Raw genomic sequence first — 16900 nt, 5'->3', positions numbered from 1 at the left:
AGAAAGTGAAACACAGCATTGCCACATGACCCAGAAATCCCACTCGTAGGTATACACTCAAGAAAAATGAAAACATACATCCACACAAAAACATATATAAAGGAATGTTCATAGCAGCATAATGGGTTGGCCAAAAATTTCGTTCGGGTTTTTCGACGTCACGGACTTTTTGGCCAATGCGATATATAATAGCTTATAAGACAAACAATTCAGATGTCCATTCTGAAGGAAAAATTGTGGTATATCCATAAAATGGAATATTATTTGGCAAAAAAAAATGAATGAAGTACTGATGCTACAACATGGATGAATCTTTGAAAACACGCTAAGTGAAAGAAGCCAGTCACAAAAGACCACATAGTGCATGATTCTGTTTATATGAAATGTCCATAAGAGGTAAATATACAGAGACAGAGAGTAAATTAGTGGCTGCCAGGGGTTGACAGGGTTGAAGGAAATGGGGAATGCCTGCTAATGGGTTTGGGGCTTCTTTTCGGGGTGATGAAAGTGCTCTAAACTGACTGTGGTGATGGGTGCATAGCTCTGTGAATAGACTAAAACATACTGAATTGTATTCTTGGAACAATGGGTAAATTGTGTGGAATGGGAATTATATCTCAATAAAACCGTTGTGTGTGTGTGTGTGTGTGTGTGTGTGTGTGTGTTTTAAAGGCTTCAGAGGCAGCCATTTGAAAATTCTCTATAAATCAAGCACCTATATTCCAGCCAGAGGCAAAAGGTACAATTGGACACACAGGAGAAGAAAATAGTAAACATGCAAAATATCTACAAAAGCAACAACAAAAGTAGCGATGTTGCAATAAATGTAAGTATTTGCTCCTAAGGGCAAATATTTAGAATTATGTAGCAAGCAGGATGTTGACAATTCCAGTCAAAAATAACTACTTTTTACACATATAAAAGAACATTGTGAGTCTGTACCTTGGAAATTCCACTTAGAAGTCAAATGAACTTATTTGCATTTGAAATTGAAGAACAAAAGAGGTTTCGTTTCTAACAGTTTTGACCTATTTTAGACAGATATTTATTAAATATTTATTAAAATGCTTTAGCTTGAAATACTATAGGCACCAGAAAGCAAACAAATATGAGCAATTCAATTCTATACCTTCTGTTCAATAAAACTCGCTTCTCCATGGCAGGTGGTACAGAGAACACTACCCAGGGGGTTAATCAAAATTCCCTTAGAATAATTGAAAAGCATCTGCATTTTTTTCCCCAGAAACCACAAAAAAGTCACAGTAAGCAGAACATATAATCTTGATTATTAGCACTAAGCCTGTAGCAGCACAATGTGCTGTCCCCAGAAATCAAGTGACAGGACACAATAGCAGTATGTGATAAGCCAGTGATGTCTACCCGCATGAGACTCAAGGAAATTTTTTAAAAATCAAAATCAAAAGATAGACAATGATAATAAGTTGCACATGTGATGTTCTGCTACTGCTGCAAAGCCAACTGCACATTGTGACAAATGTAATCATTCTCAGAGCAGGAACGGTGCCAGGAAAGACCTTGGAGGTCACCGACCTCGACCTTTCATTTTACAACAAAGAAAACAGGTTTAGGAAGGTCACACAACCAGTTTAAAAGCATTACTGGGGCTAGAAATGAGATCTTTCAGGGCTCTTTCTGTGTAAAAAAAAAAAAAAAAAGAAAAAAAAGAAATTTTCTGAGGATATATACTACAGAGGGTGTTACCAAAGAAATGGAAGATTCTTAGGAACTTCTGAGAGCCGTGCTGGTAAAACTCCACACAAAAGTGCTATACTAACCACCTATGAAAGTGCACGACCACAGAGTTTTGGGGACACTCAAAACTTAAATCCACGTGATGTGCACGTCAGCCCGAGGGAAGCAGAACTACATTCTATACCGTATAGGTCCGTGATGAGGGTTTGGGTAGCTGCAGCCTGACTGACCGCGCGGGTCCTTTCTGCAGGAAGATGACAGTAGCGCCAAGGCACAGAAAAGGGAGAAGGCAAGGAGGAGGGCCCCAGAGGGTGTTCTGGATGAAGGTTAGAAGTGATCTGCAGGTTTCAGCACAGCACAGGTACACTCAGTCTCCCTTTGCTCTTGTTAGCATGTAACCCAGACCAGCTCTAAAATTATTCTGACTAACTAGCTTCCTAATTATTCTAGTACCACCATTCAGTCAACATTCTGGAGGGCAGATTTAAAGATCTGGTCACTGGAAGAAATCTTCCTCACCTCAAATTAATATAAACGCATTCTGGTTTAGACATCAGTCTTCGTGAGTTTAGTTACCGGACATCAGTTCCCTTGATTCTGTTACCAGGTTCTCTGTGTATTAATCATGGTTTTTTAAAATTTTCTGTATATCTCGGGGGCCTTACAGGCCTGAGAGAGCCTGTCCCCCCAGGGCCAGCTAACTCCTAAAGACAGTGACGCTCTCATAGGCAACCAGCCACCCCTTTTATCTAACTCACACACCAAGCCATGGTTTCCTGCCCCAAATAACCCTAAGGCCAGGGACCAGACAACTAGAGGAGACCACCCCTAGAGCCCAAAGCCTACCAACATTATTCAAACTAGCCAATCCTAAACGGTTTACCCTGCCCTACTTGGCCTTTCCTGCAGAAACCCCAGTAAAGGCTCCCACCCATGCTTTCCCCTCATTCCTTTTTTGCTTCCTGACCAGCCTGGCGCTTTCCCAGTGGCCCTGTGTGGCATGGGGGACCCCCTTCTCTTAGGAGATGTAAGTAATAAATTCTTTCAGTAGCATTAACCTCTCTGTGTTGGCACTAAGTCACCTTTATAAATTAAAATCCTGCAGGTACATTTCAGAACCCCTTGCCAAGTGAAGACCAGGCCAGCAGACCCACTGAGGGCCAGGATACAGACTGCACGGAGTGGAGGTGGAGGGAAGTTATCAATGAGGGTTGAGGCCACCACTCTCACCTCCTCACAAGCTGGCCTTCAAACCACAAGAACTGCCAGTTGGAAGATACAGGCTTTGTCAAAAGCTCAGACATGCTGTGTGCACACGTGGATCACACAGCCTGTATTTATATAGGTTTATTTTCAACAAATTGATAAACTGATACAACAATATCTAATTGATCTTCTACTCTAAGTAGCTGTGGCATTAACAAAGATGATCCAACAAGAAAACTCTACTGATGGGCGAGCGTAAACTATAAAAACTTTGTTCTTTTTGAACAGAAACATAGGTACAATCAAGAATATAAAAAACCAATATCAAAGCCCTTTGGATCATAACTGCAGACACTGATTAAGGGAAAACTTCATTTATAAAATTGATATATTGGTTAAAATTTTGTGAAGACACAAATGCACACAAAAGAGAGTCATCAATATTAGGAAAAAATAGTAAAACAATATATATGACATACATGTACATGGGGCCCAGTTCTTCCTCTAGCATAATCGAGACGCCTGCGGTTCCTTCAGTTTACAAAGTAAGGCTTCATGAGATAACACAGAACAAACAGGGTGGAATAGCTGTGGACTCCTCATCCAGGGGCATGCTAAGAGTAAGTCTGCAGAGTGTTAGAGAGCTTTGTGAAGGGCTGAGGAGATGGTCACAGATGTTTATATGCCCTTCCATAATTACTGTCTGGACAAAGACCCTTTGGCACTACTGACATTTTAAGTCAGATAATTATTTTGTAGGGGGCTGTCTTTATTGTAGGATGTTTCAGAAGCCTCCTTGGTTGGTGATGCTCGCAATAAATTTAACGAAATTTGCCCATTAGATTCCAGTAGCAGCCCGCCACTTCTAACAACCAAAATGTCTCCAGACACTGCCAAAGGTCCCCCAGGGAGCAGAATCAGGCGGGTTGAGAACCACTGGTTTAGACTTGCAATGCTGCAAAATATCACCAGGCATTATATTTCAAAACCCACCTGCGTTATTCCTAAAATCCTTCAAGAGGACTCAAAGTTTGGTTGAATAAAGTAGCGGAGGGTAGAGAAACAGAGGTTAAATACTTAAACTAGAACAATTAATCTTTCACGACACATGTTAACATGTATTCCACACCCCAATCACCTTAAGTGTCAGCTAAGGTCATCTTACATTCTCATTGAGAGGAAAGGCTTTATATCAAGTGTATATCAAATTACCATTTTAATCTATTTTTAATATCTACAATAATTACTTGGATAAAGATTACCTTCTCTAAGAGAAAGCCCCCGCCCTCGGCCACAATATGAAAGTAATTCACAAGGGGAAGCTGAGGGACACAGACCTTCAACACTAGCTGTCAGGTGGCTGGGCTCTAAGTTCAAACACAGAAGAAGAGGAGGGTTAGTCCCCCCACCTCCGCACAAGCTGCTCTCCACCAGGTAATCAGGAATCATACGGAAGTGCGAAGGGCCACGGGAGGACCTAAATCCCAACCACACATGTGCTGGCGTGAGGAAGCCAAGGTGTGCCGCCAGGTCCAGGTATGACACTACGGCTGCCCTCACCGTACGAGCCATTCTGACAAATCACAGCCGAGGCATCGCCTCATCCGTGAGGTGGGGGACATGCTGATGATCTCAACGGTCGTGGGAAGCAAACGAGGTGACCAGCCGAAAGCAGGAGGCTCACTGCAGGCGCTCGGGGCACGTTGTCTCCCGGCCACCCCTGTTTTAAAGTCCACTCTGCCGAACAGCTGAGACAGGAGAGGGGTGGTCTGAGCTCTAGGACACAGTGGACTCCAAGGGTGACTGTTTGTTAGAACTTACACATGAATTATCTCCCCACCCTTAAACTAGGCAGGGCTTCCATTTCACACAAGGTCACTGGGCAGTTTCACATGTCCCCTGATGCTTGGTAATTACCTAGGTAATTAACACTGATACCTTAGTCATTACCTCAGCTGTCCCCCACAATCTTGAGAATTTACACCATACAAAACATATGCCAGCCTGGGAAAGCTACCTCTCAGAATACGTACCTGAGCTACTAATGACTACTGGACTTTCCCATGCCTTGCCAGGCATCCTGCCATATACTTCCCACACACAGGGAAAGTGCCACAGAATACCACAGAGCTAGGCAATTAAATGTTAGCTGAAAAAGAACAGAAAAGTACTTCTTCACCGATGCCACTGTGAGGTGATGCACGAAACGTACTCTACTTGATGCATCTCACCAGGACGATGACAGGCAAAGTGGAGCCCATGGAAGAGCAGTGGCTTCTACGATCGGGTAGTAACTGAACACTCTCGCTGTGGACTCAGGATGGGAGGGTCCCATGTGAACAATAACACTACGGCTATTCCAATGGTTAAAAGGATCCGAATAAACAGAATGCAATTACACAAACTAGAACTTGGCCTACCTTTCAGGAATGGCTGTCCAGAACAGATCTGATTTATGATCCAATATGAGGAAGACTAAGAACAAGTAACCCACACAGCCAGTAGTTAAGCATGTTCCTAAGTCAAATCAAGCATCAGGCTAGCTAAAGTTCACTGTTATTTTCTTTGCATAAGGCATCTGAGTAGGTCGGGGTGTATAAGCACGTATATGTAAGACCTCGTAAGCTTCAGGCCACTGAGAAGTATCACATTTGTTCTAGAGAGCTCATCTCTAGAACATTATATTTATTAGTGAAATGAGAAAAGAAAACTCTGAAATCCCAACTACGACATATAGTCTAGGCCAGTGGTTCTCACCTAGGGATGATTTTGCCCCCTCCCTATTCCCAGGGCCATTTGGCAATGTCTGGAGACAATTGTGGTTGTTATATCTGGGGAGGTGTTCTGGCCTCTAGTGGGTAGAAGCCAGGGAGGCTGCTAAACATTCCATAGTGCACAGAGCAGTCTCCCACAACAAAAAATTATCCATTTCAGAATGTCATTATTGACAAGATTGAAAAACACTGATCTAGGCCCAAAATAAAAATTGTCACTGTCCTGTGGGTCTAAGACTTTGAATAATTCAGACTAAATCTAAAAGACTGAAGTTGATAAGTAAACTTAAAAGATACAGTTGATGATACTATGGATTTAATTATACTTTAGGTCCTATCATGTCCCTACCTGATTAAAAAATATGTATTATGAACACATAATCAATTATTTCAATTAATCAAATGCTTGTCCTATCCTCTTACTATAACAAGAAACAACCACAACATTGTTCCTATGCTCGACTCATAAGACCAGTAATACAATGTAGTTTTTGGTATCAATTTCCTAAACTAGATACTAATTCTACATTAAGTGTGAAAATATACTCCAAATCCTAGTCCTGGGCTACTCTAAACTGATTTTTACAAATGCAGATCCTTAGGCCCTACTCAAACCTAGGGAATCAGCTTCACTGGAACCTGGGGATTTGCATTTTCAGCAAGTTTTCCAGGTGATTCTTACACATGCTCATGTTTGAGAACCACTGTCTGACTTGGCTTCCATGAGAAAGAGCTGCCATTTCCACATCATTCTCACCATAAGGTAAATAACAACAATCAATTAATTTTATGTATGAAAGATCAGCAATACGTAGTACTACACCACAATGGCCTTAAATGGTTTTCCTAAACTAAAATCCTTTCAAAGTGAGGCTGGTTTATGAAGTCCCATAAGCACCATCATAACAGGTCCTATATCAAAAGTATGTTGCCTTTCAAACACAAGACACCAAAGCCAAGGCTGTTCTTGGTGAACTTCATTACGCTTCAAGGAAACAGATGTTCTTAAGTATCTTGCTGCCACAGGTGCAGGTTTAAATACGTGCTTCATATTTAGCATTCAATGACAAATGGTATGCTAACTGTGTGAGGCGGTCAGAAATCATAGGATGAACAAAAATTAGATTTTCCAAATAAAACAGAAGTATTTTCCTTCTGAATATTTTGATAGATTGCCTACCAAGTGTGATCTCAGTTGAGATTACAATTTCAGATGACAGCATGTCTCCAAAGCAAGCAAGAAAAAGGAGGAAAAAAGCGAGGTAAAATGATTGCAAAGGGAGAGTGTATTCCTTATTGTCAGGGGCTATAATAATAGTTGAGCCACTATATGCTAAGTTCCTACTATTTTCAAACATTTTATCAACATTTTCTTATTCAACCATTACCAATTCCATGAAAGTAGATATTTTGCTGATGAGAAAATTGAGGACCAGAAAGGTTAAGTAACTTGTTCAAATTCACAAAGCTGGTAAGTGGGAGATATAAGATTCAAACACAAGAAATCAAGCTTTATTTAGTATACCTCCCCCAAACCCCTCACCTCAAAATTCACTAACATCCTGGTAGTTTACAGAAATTTCTTGTGAACATATAACTGAGTAACTGCAAATACTTTAAATTGACAACATTTCAAAGAGTGTTGTGTGTGTAATTTTTACAACTACCTCTAAGATGCTATATGGCCTATCTTGGAAACTGAATGGAATCAAACAAGCATTCTAAAATCCTAAAGCATCGCACAAATGTAAGGCATTCTGTTATTCATTAAAATCAATTTTAGTTTGAGGATCTTTGGCAGACGGCAGCAGGATTTTGAGATACTATGAAATAATTAGAGACACCCTAGGATACTGTGAAATCATGATTGAGGTTGCACTAAATTGGTTTCAATAGCCACACATAATAGAAATGATTTGGACAATAGATAATGTCATTTTAAAATGATTATATTAGAGACGCTAGACGCCTCCCCCGGATGTGGGCATTGCCCAGGGGTCCATTCTGGGCCTGTCCCTTCACCATCCCCTCGGGCGACCTCACCTACTGCAGGCTTCAGATATCACCTCTTCATGCCCACAAAGTACCCGCTGACATGCTCACCCTTCATCATTTTCCCTGTCTTTCCCTTACATCACAGAGGTCCCTCTGGCATTTCAAACTTAAAATGGTCAAAACCCAATTCATTATCTATTCCACCTTTCCTCTCGTGTAATCCTTCCTTCCCTTCCTCCTCTCTTGCTCCCACAGTTATCTGCATCGTTTATCACATCTAGAAACCTCAGTATCATCTTCAATTCTGCCTGATATATAAAACTAGACTCTGGATCCTTAAGAGGAGACTCTCAAATGGACCTCTTCTTTATTTGCTCACTCTCTCAAGAGCTCTTTAAAATCAAGACAAAACAAAATACACCTCAGGTGATACTGAGATTCTCTTCTTTCAAAGTCTAAAGAGTAGAGTTTAATCTCCTTAGCATGGTCCTGCAACACCCAGCTCCTGCCATTCTAGTTTCATCTCCCACACAGACCTTTGCCACCTGCCTGCCACCCTCACTAGCCAACCTGCTCTTCCTTAAACCCACGGGCAACCTCATGCTTCTCACCCTTCATTTGTTCCCTGTGCTTTCTCCACCATCATCACAGAGCAGTTTCTGAACATGCTGTCTCAGGGACTCTGCAGATGCTGTTCCCTTCTATCTGAAATGCCCTTCCCTGCCTGCAAATCCTATTCATCCTTAGGGTCTAAGCATGAGCCGGACATATTCACCGGGGAGCTTTTCGCAATTCCCCCATCTCCTTTCTCCAAGCCCCGGAATACCTCTCCTTCATACAGACGTCTATTACCACTCTCATCACACTCGTATTTCTATATCCTCAGTTGACAGCGGGTCACTGCTGGCAGAGATGTCTTTTTCCTGTGGATTGCCAGAACTCAATGTCATCACATGATAGATGCTCAATCAATGTGAGGTGACCGACTACCACGACTACCAATAAATGCCAAGCTTTATGTATGCTCATTAAAAAATGTAATGACTAACAGGATATGAAATGTAGATTCTTATTCAAAGAGCTATGCCCTATGATCTATACTTTATCTACTGATACAAATAGCTTTTGTATCAGAAGGGAAAAAGTAAAGCTAAGAGATCTATAATTTCCTCTGTCAGCACATTAGCCTCTGCATAACCCATCTCAGCACTTACGCATGATACTGGTTTGTCTGTGTTTCCCTGCAGCCAGTGTGCTATTGAAGAACAGAGGCCAAGTCACATTCATCTGTCACACTTCCTAGCATGTAGCGGAGCAGGCAGTCCACAATTTCTTTTAAATTTGTGTTCAAAATGCATCACACAATGGGATATTAACAACTGCACTTTCAAATTATATTAGCCGATTTCAAAAGGCTAGAAAGTAAACTTATAGTCTAAAAGTTAATGCTTAAGTTGGTCACAGGATACACAGAACATATGTTACCACGAAAACAATGTTCAAGATTAAGACTGCATATAGAGCCCATCTCATAAAACCTTATTTTACCCACATTTTTAGCTGAAATTTTGAATATTGGAGGGAAATGCTGGATGGGATGCTATAGATTTGTTTTCTTCTTAGCATTATAAAATGCATTAAAAAAAACCCAGAGAGACTTCATCAACCCTCCACAAAACGTCTAGCTTGTGGTCACCACCTGCTTTCTATGGCTGGAGGGGAAGAGGGTCAGGAATAAGGACAGCTTGACCCAGTGGGGATGGAGCCCTGTGTGTACAGGGTGGAAGTGGTTGTCTGATGAAGGCTCTGGGGTTCTATGCTAGACACTTCCCAGTCCCCTCTCTTTTCCCCATCCAAGGAAATTGGGACCAGTGCAGCTTGGGTTAAGTGGGGCAAGTCCCAGGGTTAATTCAGTCAGATATCCTGCCAAGGGGTAAGCACACAGGGAAATAGGCCCCCGGGTGCTGCAAAGGCTAGGACATGGGACCAGCATGCAAGAAATCCCAATAAGCCATCGTGCCCCTCCTGAAACTCCAGTGATACAGAGAAAGGGTGGAACAGAGAAGGGAGAAAAAGGCAAATGAAGACTAGAGATGAGTCAGACATGTAAAGAGAGGGATTTATAAGGTACAGAAGACCAAAGAAGTTCTCTGGATGTTTATTTTTCGAAGACAATAATAACTGAAAACGCATGACATAATTTACCTCTCAAAAGAGTACTGGTAAAGAAAAACAATAACAAACCTAGTTCTTTTCATTTTCCAATTATTTGGATTTTTAACAAATGGGAGTTTACTCTATTAAAATTCCATATGCATAAGTGAGTTTTCAGAAAAAGTAAAACTTCTTGATGATGTTCCTATATCTATAAATATGAATGATGCAGATTTTTGGGTCCTATGATATCAGATGACAAGACTCAGCCCAAGCTTCAGCTCTTGCTAATTAAACAAATCAATTAAGAGACTACAGTTGCAACTGTGTAGCTGCTGTTCTATAGTAGCAATAACAACCCCAGGGGGAGGTCTTTTACTACATTAAAATGCTGTCCTCCACAACTCCATCTGATATTATTAGAAACAGTTATTTGTGTCTTGCTGTCATATTAGTAGCAAAGGCAAATTATGGAAATATGCAGACCAGAATGGTCCCAGTATGAGATCAGGTTGGGTTTTCAGCCTCCAAGGGAACAATTGCTGAAATTCCGAAGTTCCCCCAAGTTCTTTAATGGAACTGATAAATCTATCAGCACAGCATCCGTTTAGAAACTAGGTACGGGTCACATATTTACATACTTTCCTGCTAAGCTGATACAATTCAACTAGATGAATTATCATATTAAGTTTACCCTCCTGAGTTAAACTGATGGAGTTCAAGATTGTTTTCGATGGTTGTCATTAATCGCTGTTACTTCGTGAATGCTTACTTTGAAATCTAATTGTGCTAGTGTAACAAGGGTCATATTAATACCATTCTTAATGGTAAATCTTTGTAAAACATGTTTGTTCTACAGATATTGTTACTCAAGCTTTCAAGGCTAATAAGAAATAAAGTATATTTATTATCAATAAAAACTTAATTTAAAATGTACAATTTGAGATTTAAACTAGCTTTAAGAACTTCAGCATGATTTGGTTTCATTAAGATCTCTGGCTAAGCTTCAAAGGCGTATAATTTGACAGTTCCTCAAGAGTCCTTGGGTAAATGCCAAAAGCACAGCTATGAAGAATCTGCTCAAAGTAGTCTAAGCTTATTCTCTCTTTCGGGCAATAGGTATTGTTTTCACAAGAAAAAAAAAATTCCGTCTTACTGAGATATATGTTTGTCTTAATATTACGGCGTTTTAAAGATAATGGAACTTTAAAAAATTAAACATAAACAATGATTGCAATACAAGATTTGGAATAAAACGGTAACTTCTGCATTCTTCAAGTTGTAACAAAATATTCTTCCTTATTGTGAAGCACAGTTCAAGTAAGGAAGTCGGGTTACATAAAATACTGGATCTCTTCCACTTCTCTGTGAGCTTATACTATCTGACATACACAAACTCACTGCTTCACCAAAAAACATGCAAACAAAACAAACCCGGACAATTTACTATTTGAAATAGGCACAGATATCCTGGAAAAGTTCTGGGGAATGTAGCTCTACCAACTAAGTGTATACTGTGAACTAAATGTTTGTGTCCCCCCTAAATTCATACGTTGAACTCCAATCCCCAATATGATGGTATTTGGAGGTGCCACCTTTGGGAGGTAATTAGGCTTGGATGAGGCCATGAGTGAGGCCTGGCAGGAGAGAGGCAAATGATGAGGCCCTGAGGCCTGTGCCCGACACATTTGAAGAAGAGCAACAAGGTCGGCTGAGTTGATGTATATTTTAGAAGGACCACTTTAACTGCTACATCAATGATAAAGCAGGGAGCAGGGGTGGAGGTGGGAAGACTGGCAGCTGCAAGACTCTGGTCAGGATGGGGGGCAGTGGGAGTGGTGGACGGAAGAGGGGAATCAAGGAAAAGACAAGGCTTCAGCTTATGCTGCCGTTTTCTGAGATAGGAAAAACTGCCTGGAGAAATTTTATGTTGGTTTGGTTTCTTTGCAGGTTGTGGCTATCAAGAACTCAGTTTTCAGTATCTGAGCCCTGAGAAATCTACTGGAATCCAAGGAGAGATATCAAGCGGCAGAGACAGCATAAGTGCCCCTTCTAGCATGAACACAGAGGTACAGAAAAACCTTCACGTAATATAATTCCAGGTAGCTGTGAAAAAGAATGACATGGATCTTTCTGTAATGGCTTAGAAAGATATCCACAATTTATTCTTGCATGAAAAGATGTATAAATCTATCTCTGGAAGCATATGTCTATTGTTAAAAACTTAAATACCTCTAGGGAATAAAATGAATACTTCCGTGATGGTTAATTTTATGTGTCAACTTGGCTAGGCAATAGTATTCAAATATTTGGCCAAACATTATTCTAGATGTTTCTACGAAGGTATTTTTTTAGATGAGATTAACACTTAATTCAGTAGACTTTGAGTAAAGCGGATGACCCTCTAATAATATGGGTGGGCTCATTCACTCAGTTGAAGAAAAAGGACTGACCTCCCAAGCAAGAGGGAATCCTTCAAGCACACTGACTTTGTACTTGAACTGCAACTCTTCCCTGGTCTACCCTGCAGGTTTTGGACTTGCATCCGCAATCACGTGAACCAATTGTTTAAAATCAGTCACTCACTCAATCAATCTCTCTCTCTGTAATATATAAAAATATAATACACACACACATCGTGTTGGTTCTGTTTCTTTGGAGAACCCTAATACAATTTCTTATGACATGCATTTAAATAATATTTAAATTTTCTAATTAAAAAAATAAGCATGTGTAGTACTTATTAATCAGAAAAACAAGAATAACCACAAGCCTCAGGAGCAATACTTAAAATTTACATCACGTCGGGCAGGTGCCTATACATATACTTTAATATGTAAACTTTACTACACCTCTATACATATACAAAGCACGCAGTAAATGCACATTAGTATTAATATCCTTCCCATCTCAATAGCTGCAAAATCACTCTTCTTTTGATCTAAGCCACAGGTCTGTCCTCTGATATTCTCAAAACACGGACCTAACAGAAATACCCAGTGTGAATTTACAACCTGAACAAGGTACCCAAAGGACATGAACAGACATTTTACAGATTATAAATGATACCTAGCAAGTGAATACATGGAGAAATATTCAAATATAATAGCAATAAGCAGAGAAAAGCTAATCAAAACAATAAGGTACCTTTTCAACAAATTATTTTGAAAATTATAACTAATACTACTAATATGATAATTATAAACCTATAAGTAAAAATAATAACTATAAATTAAATTTATTTTCACTGGGTAGAGTTAAATAATTTTGAAATTATGATTCAATTTCATTAGAAATGTGGACTCGAAAGCACCTAATAAAAAAAGCTAGAAGGAAAACTGAGCAAAAACAAAACAAAACAAAAACAGAACAGAACAGCAAGGTCACGATTTTCTTTGTTTTTTGGCCATGCCGGGCATCTTGTGGGATCTCAGTTCCCTGAACAGGGATGGAACCCCGGCCCTCGGCAATGAGAGCACAGAGTATTAACCACTGGACCACCAGGGAATTCCCAAGGTCACTATTTTCAAAAGCATCTTTTTAAAATATGTTCTTATTTTTATTAAAAATGGGGAGAAAGGCTCCAGTGAAAAAAGTACTTAAAAGACTCAACAAACTACAGATACTTTTAAAAACCATTTTGTCTCTAATAAGAAATAGCTAAAATTACTCTATCATGGAATCTTTTCCCACACGTTTCTTATACAAAGACATCTCATTTAACAGCAAAACAAAACCATGATGAAGCCAAGTTCAAACACATGGGTTATAACTAGATGATCACTTTTTCTCTCTGTAAATTAAGAGAATATACAAAATAATAATTCTTTCATACTTACCACGGTACCAAGAAACTGAATGCTCATGTTGCCACCTGCTTCTCGAGAAAGACACTGGGGGAAAAAAAAGAGAGGTATAAAATGAATTTTCATGCATACAAAAACATGTACATGAATGTTCACAGCAGCATTATTCCTAATAGCTGAATAACCCAAATGTCCATCAACTGATAAATGGATAAACAAAATATGGTATATTCATACAGTGGAATATTATTTGGCCATAAAAAGGAATGAAGTACTGATACATGCTACAACAGAAGTCAGTCACAAAGGAGCACATATTATATGATTCCATTTAACATGAAATGTCCAGAAGAGGCAAATCCATAGGGACAGAAGTCGACTGCTGTAGTTTGGCTCTTCTTTGCAGGAAAACTCTCAGCCACCCAGAAGACTTCCAGGTCGTCAGTAACTCCTCAGGCCCCAGCTAGCACAGGCTACAGGTATTATCTTAGTCTGCTGCCTAAGAATATACCATATATCACATCTTTTCACCAGTATAGATTACTTTATATCACTTTGTCAAAGAAAGGACAAGAATTTTCTGATGACCCAAAGAGTTAGGGGGAATAAAAATCGAAAGTTGGAGCTTCATGGGCCTGTTGGCAATTAAGGAATGGAAGTAATGAAGGTGTACATAAACTCTGGTGTGTCCTACTTAAAAAAGAAACACGTTCCTAACTCTAGAGCAGGAGGCTGGGTGGGAGAGACTGCCAATGCCAAGTTCAGAACGGTAAGAAAAGGTAGTGGATTCCATGGATGCATTTTTTTAAAAATTTATTTTATTTATTTATTTACTTTTGGCTGCGTTGGGTCTTCATTGCTGCACGCGGCTTTCTCTAGTTGCGGCGAGCGGGGGCTACTCTTCATTGTGGGGCGCGGGCTTCCCATTGCGGTGGCTTCTCTTGTTGTGGAGCTTGGGCTCTAGGCACGTGGGCTTCAGTAGTTGTGGCACATGGGCTCAGTAGCTGTGGCTCACGGGCTCTAGAGCGCAGGCTCAGTAGTTGTGGTGCACGGGCTTAGTTGCTCCGCAGCATGTGGGATCTTCCCGGACCGACCAGGGCTTGAAATCGTGTCCCCTGCACTGGCAGGCGGATTCTTAACCACTGAGCCACCAGGGAAGACCTGCATTTTTTTTTTTTTAAATACATGTTACATTTTTTTATTTTTGTTTTTTAAATTTTATTTATTTGTTTGTTTGGCTGCGTCGGGTCTTAGTTGCAGCATGTAGGATCTTAGTTGCCCGACCAGGGATCGAACCCGAGTCCCCTGCATTGGAAGAGGGATTCTTTTTTTTTTAAAGATTCCAGATGATTCTTTTTTTTTTTTTTTTAATTTTATTTATTTATTTATTTTTGGCTGTGTTGGGTCTTCGTTTCTGTGCGAGGGCTTTCTCTAGTTGCAGCGAGTGGGGGCCACTCTTCATCGCGGTGCGCGGGCCTCTCACTGTCGCGGCCTCTCTTGTTGTGGAGCACAGGCCCCAGACGCGCAGGCTCAGTAGTTGTGGCGCACGGGCCTAGTTGCTCCGCGGCATGTGGGATCTTCCCAGACCAGGGCTCGAACCCGTGTCCCCTGCATTGGCAGGCAGATTCTCAACCACTGCGCCACCAGGGAAGCCCCTGGAAGGGGGATTCTTAACCACTGGACCAGCAGGGAAGTTCCCATGGATGCATTTAAGTTGTCCAGGAAAGAGAAGATGCCCTAAGCCTTCTTCAGATTGCTCAGGGAAAAGCTAGACCTGGTGCCTGGATAAAAGACATCTGTGGGGGGATTGCCTGGTGGTCCAGTGGTTAGGACTCGGGGAGGGGAGGAGAGGGGAGGGAAGGGGAGGGAAGGATTTGAATGGTGGTTGATTGGGGAAAGGACGGTTGGGAGGATACGGGGAATGATTTGCTAATTCATATGAGGTTTCTTTTGGGGGGCATGAAAATGTTCTAAAATTGATTGTGGTGATGACTGCACAACTCTGTGAAGAGACTAAGAAACATTGAATTGTACACTTTGGGTGAATTGTATGATATGTGAATTATACCTCAATAAAGTTGTTATAAAAATGAGTTAGCGGGCTTCCCTGGTGGTGCAGTGGTTGAGAATCCGCCTGCCAATGCAGGGGACACGGGTTCGAGCCCTGGTCTGGGAAGATCCCACATGCCGCAGAGCAGCTGGGCCCGTGAGCCACAATTACTGAGCCTGCGCGTCTGGAGCCTGTGCTCCGCAACAAGAGAGGCCGCGATAGTGAGAGGCCCGCGCACCGCGATGAAGAGTGGCCCCCGCTTGCCGCAACCAGAGAAAGCCCTCGCACAGAAACGAAGACCCAACACAGCCATAAATAAATTAATTAATTAATTTTAAAAAAAATGAGTTAGCATTTGTTTAAAATAACAATAAGAACAATGCAATTCTTCTATGTCCAGAGAGTAGTAAAAAAAATAAATGATCTCTATGTTATGCATTTATTTGTAAATAAATTATGTTCAAAGTGAATACAATATTATTTATGCATATCTTCCTTATTTGAATTTTACTTTACTAAAAATGGATGATTAAATAGTACACTGGAAGTAAATTATACTTTTTCAGATAATTCTCACTTATAAAATTCCTCTCGTTATTCCTAACCTGTTCTTCAAAATTCTTCCTTTCCTGTGCTAATCAGAGAGGGCTCAGTGGCTTCAAAGACTACACAAATAAATTAAGCAGTTCTAACGAAGCAGCTATGATTTTTTTTGTAAGTTCTCCGATGTAGCCCTGGAGAAAGTATTAGTAGTCTCCACTCAACTGCATGCCATGAACTAATTCTAGACGTATCCTAACTGTATTCCTTTTAAAGAAGTGGAGGTTTACCAACTCTGATCTTTATGATCACTAAAGTCACAGAACCCAGACTAAACCTCTAGAATTCAGGCTGAACCCCTGGTTCCTTGACTGAGGGAAGTCAAATCAGTAAGAAGAAAAGCAGTTTAATACACAATGATACCAAAATGTTTACCCCTACCTGCAAATACTGCCAAGTGACTTGAGTAACCTGACTGGCGTACTCAAGGTGGTGTGATATAGAGTAGAAAATTCACAGTCAGTATTTTTATCCAATAATTTCACTTCTAAGAATTTATCTTAAGGAAAAAAGTCATGAGTGGGCAGAAAAATAAAGCTATGAAAATGTCATCACAGTGTAGTTTACAGAATCTAAAAATTTCAAGCAATCTAAATGATGAA

General features: G+C 40.5%; 1 protein-coding gene and 1 pseudogene across 2 annotated transcripts in view; one reads left to right on the top strand and one right to left on the bottom strand.

Moving 5' to 3' along the window:
* The window catches only part of PCCA (propionyl-CoA carboxylase subunit alpha), a 373229-nt gene that overhangs the window by 51635 nt on the left and 304694 nt on the right, over nt 1–16900 (bottom strand). For both annotated transcript variants that reach the window (XM_036831147.1, XM_036831149.1), the window contains one exon: nt 13682–13735. In XM_036831147.1, coding sequence (XP_036687042.1) covers nt 13682–13735 — 54 coding nt within the window. The remainder of the gene's footprint in view (nt 1–13681; nt 13736–16900) is intronic.
* LOC118884381 lies at nt 14048–15478 on the top strand (annotated as a pseudogene).

This window comes from Balaenoptera musculus, chromosome 18 (assembly GCF_009873245.2).
Source record: "Balaenoptera musculus isolate JJ_BM4_2016_0621 chromosome 18, mBalMus1.pri.v3, whole genome shotgun sequence".
In the NCBI taxonomy this organism is placed as follows: Eukaryota; Metazoa; Chordata; class Mammalia; order Artiodactyla; family Balaenopteridae; genus Balaenoptera; species Balaenoptera musculus.
This window is presented reverse-complemented; position numbering and strand designations above follow the sequence as displayed.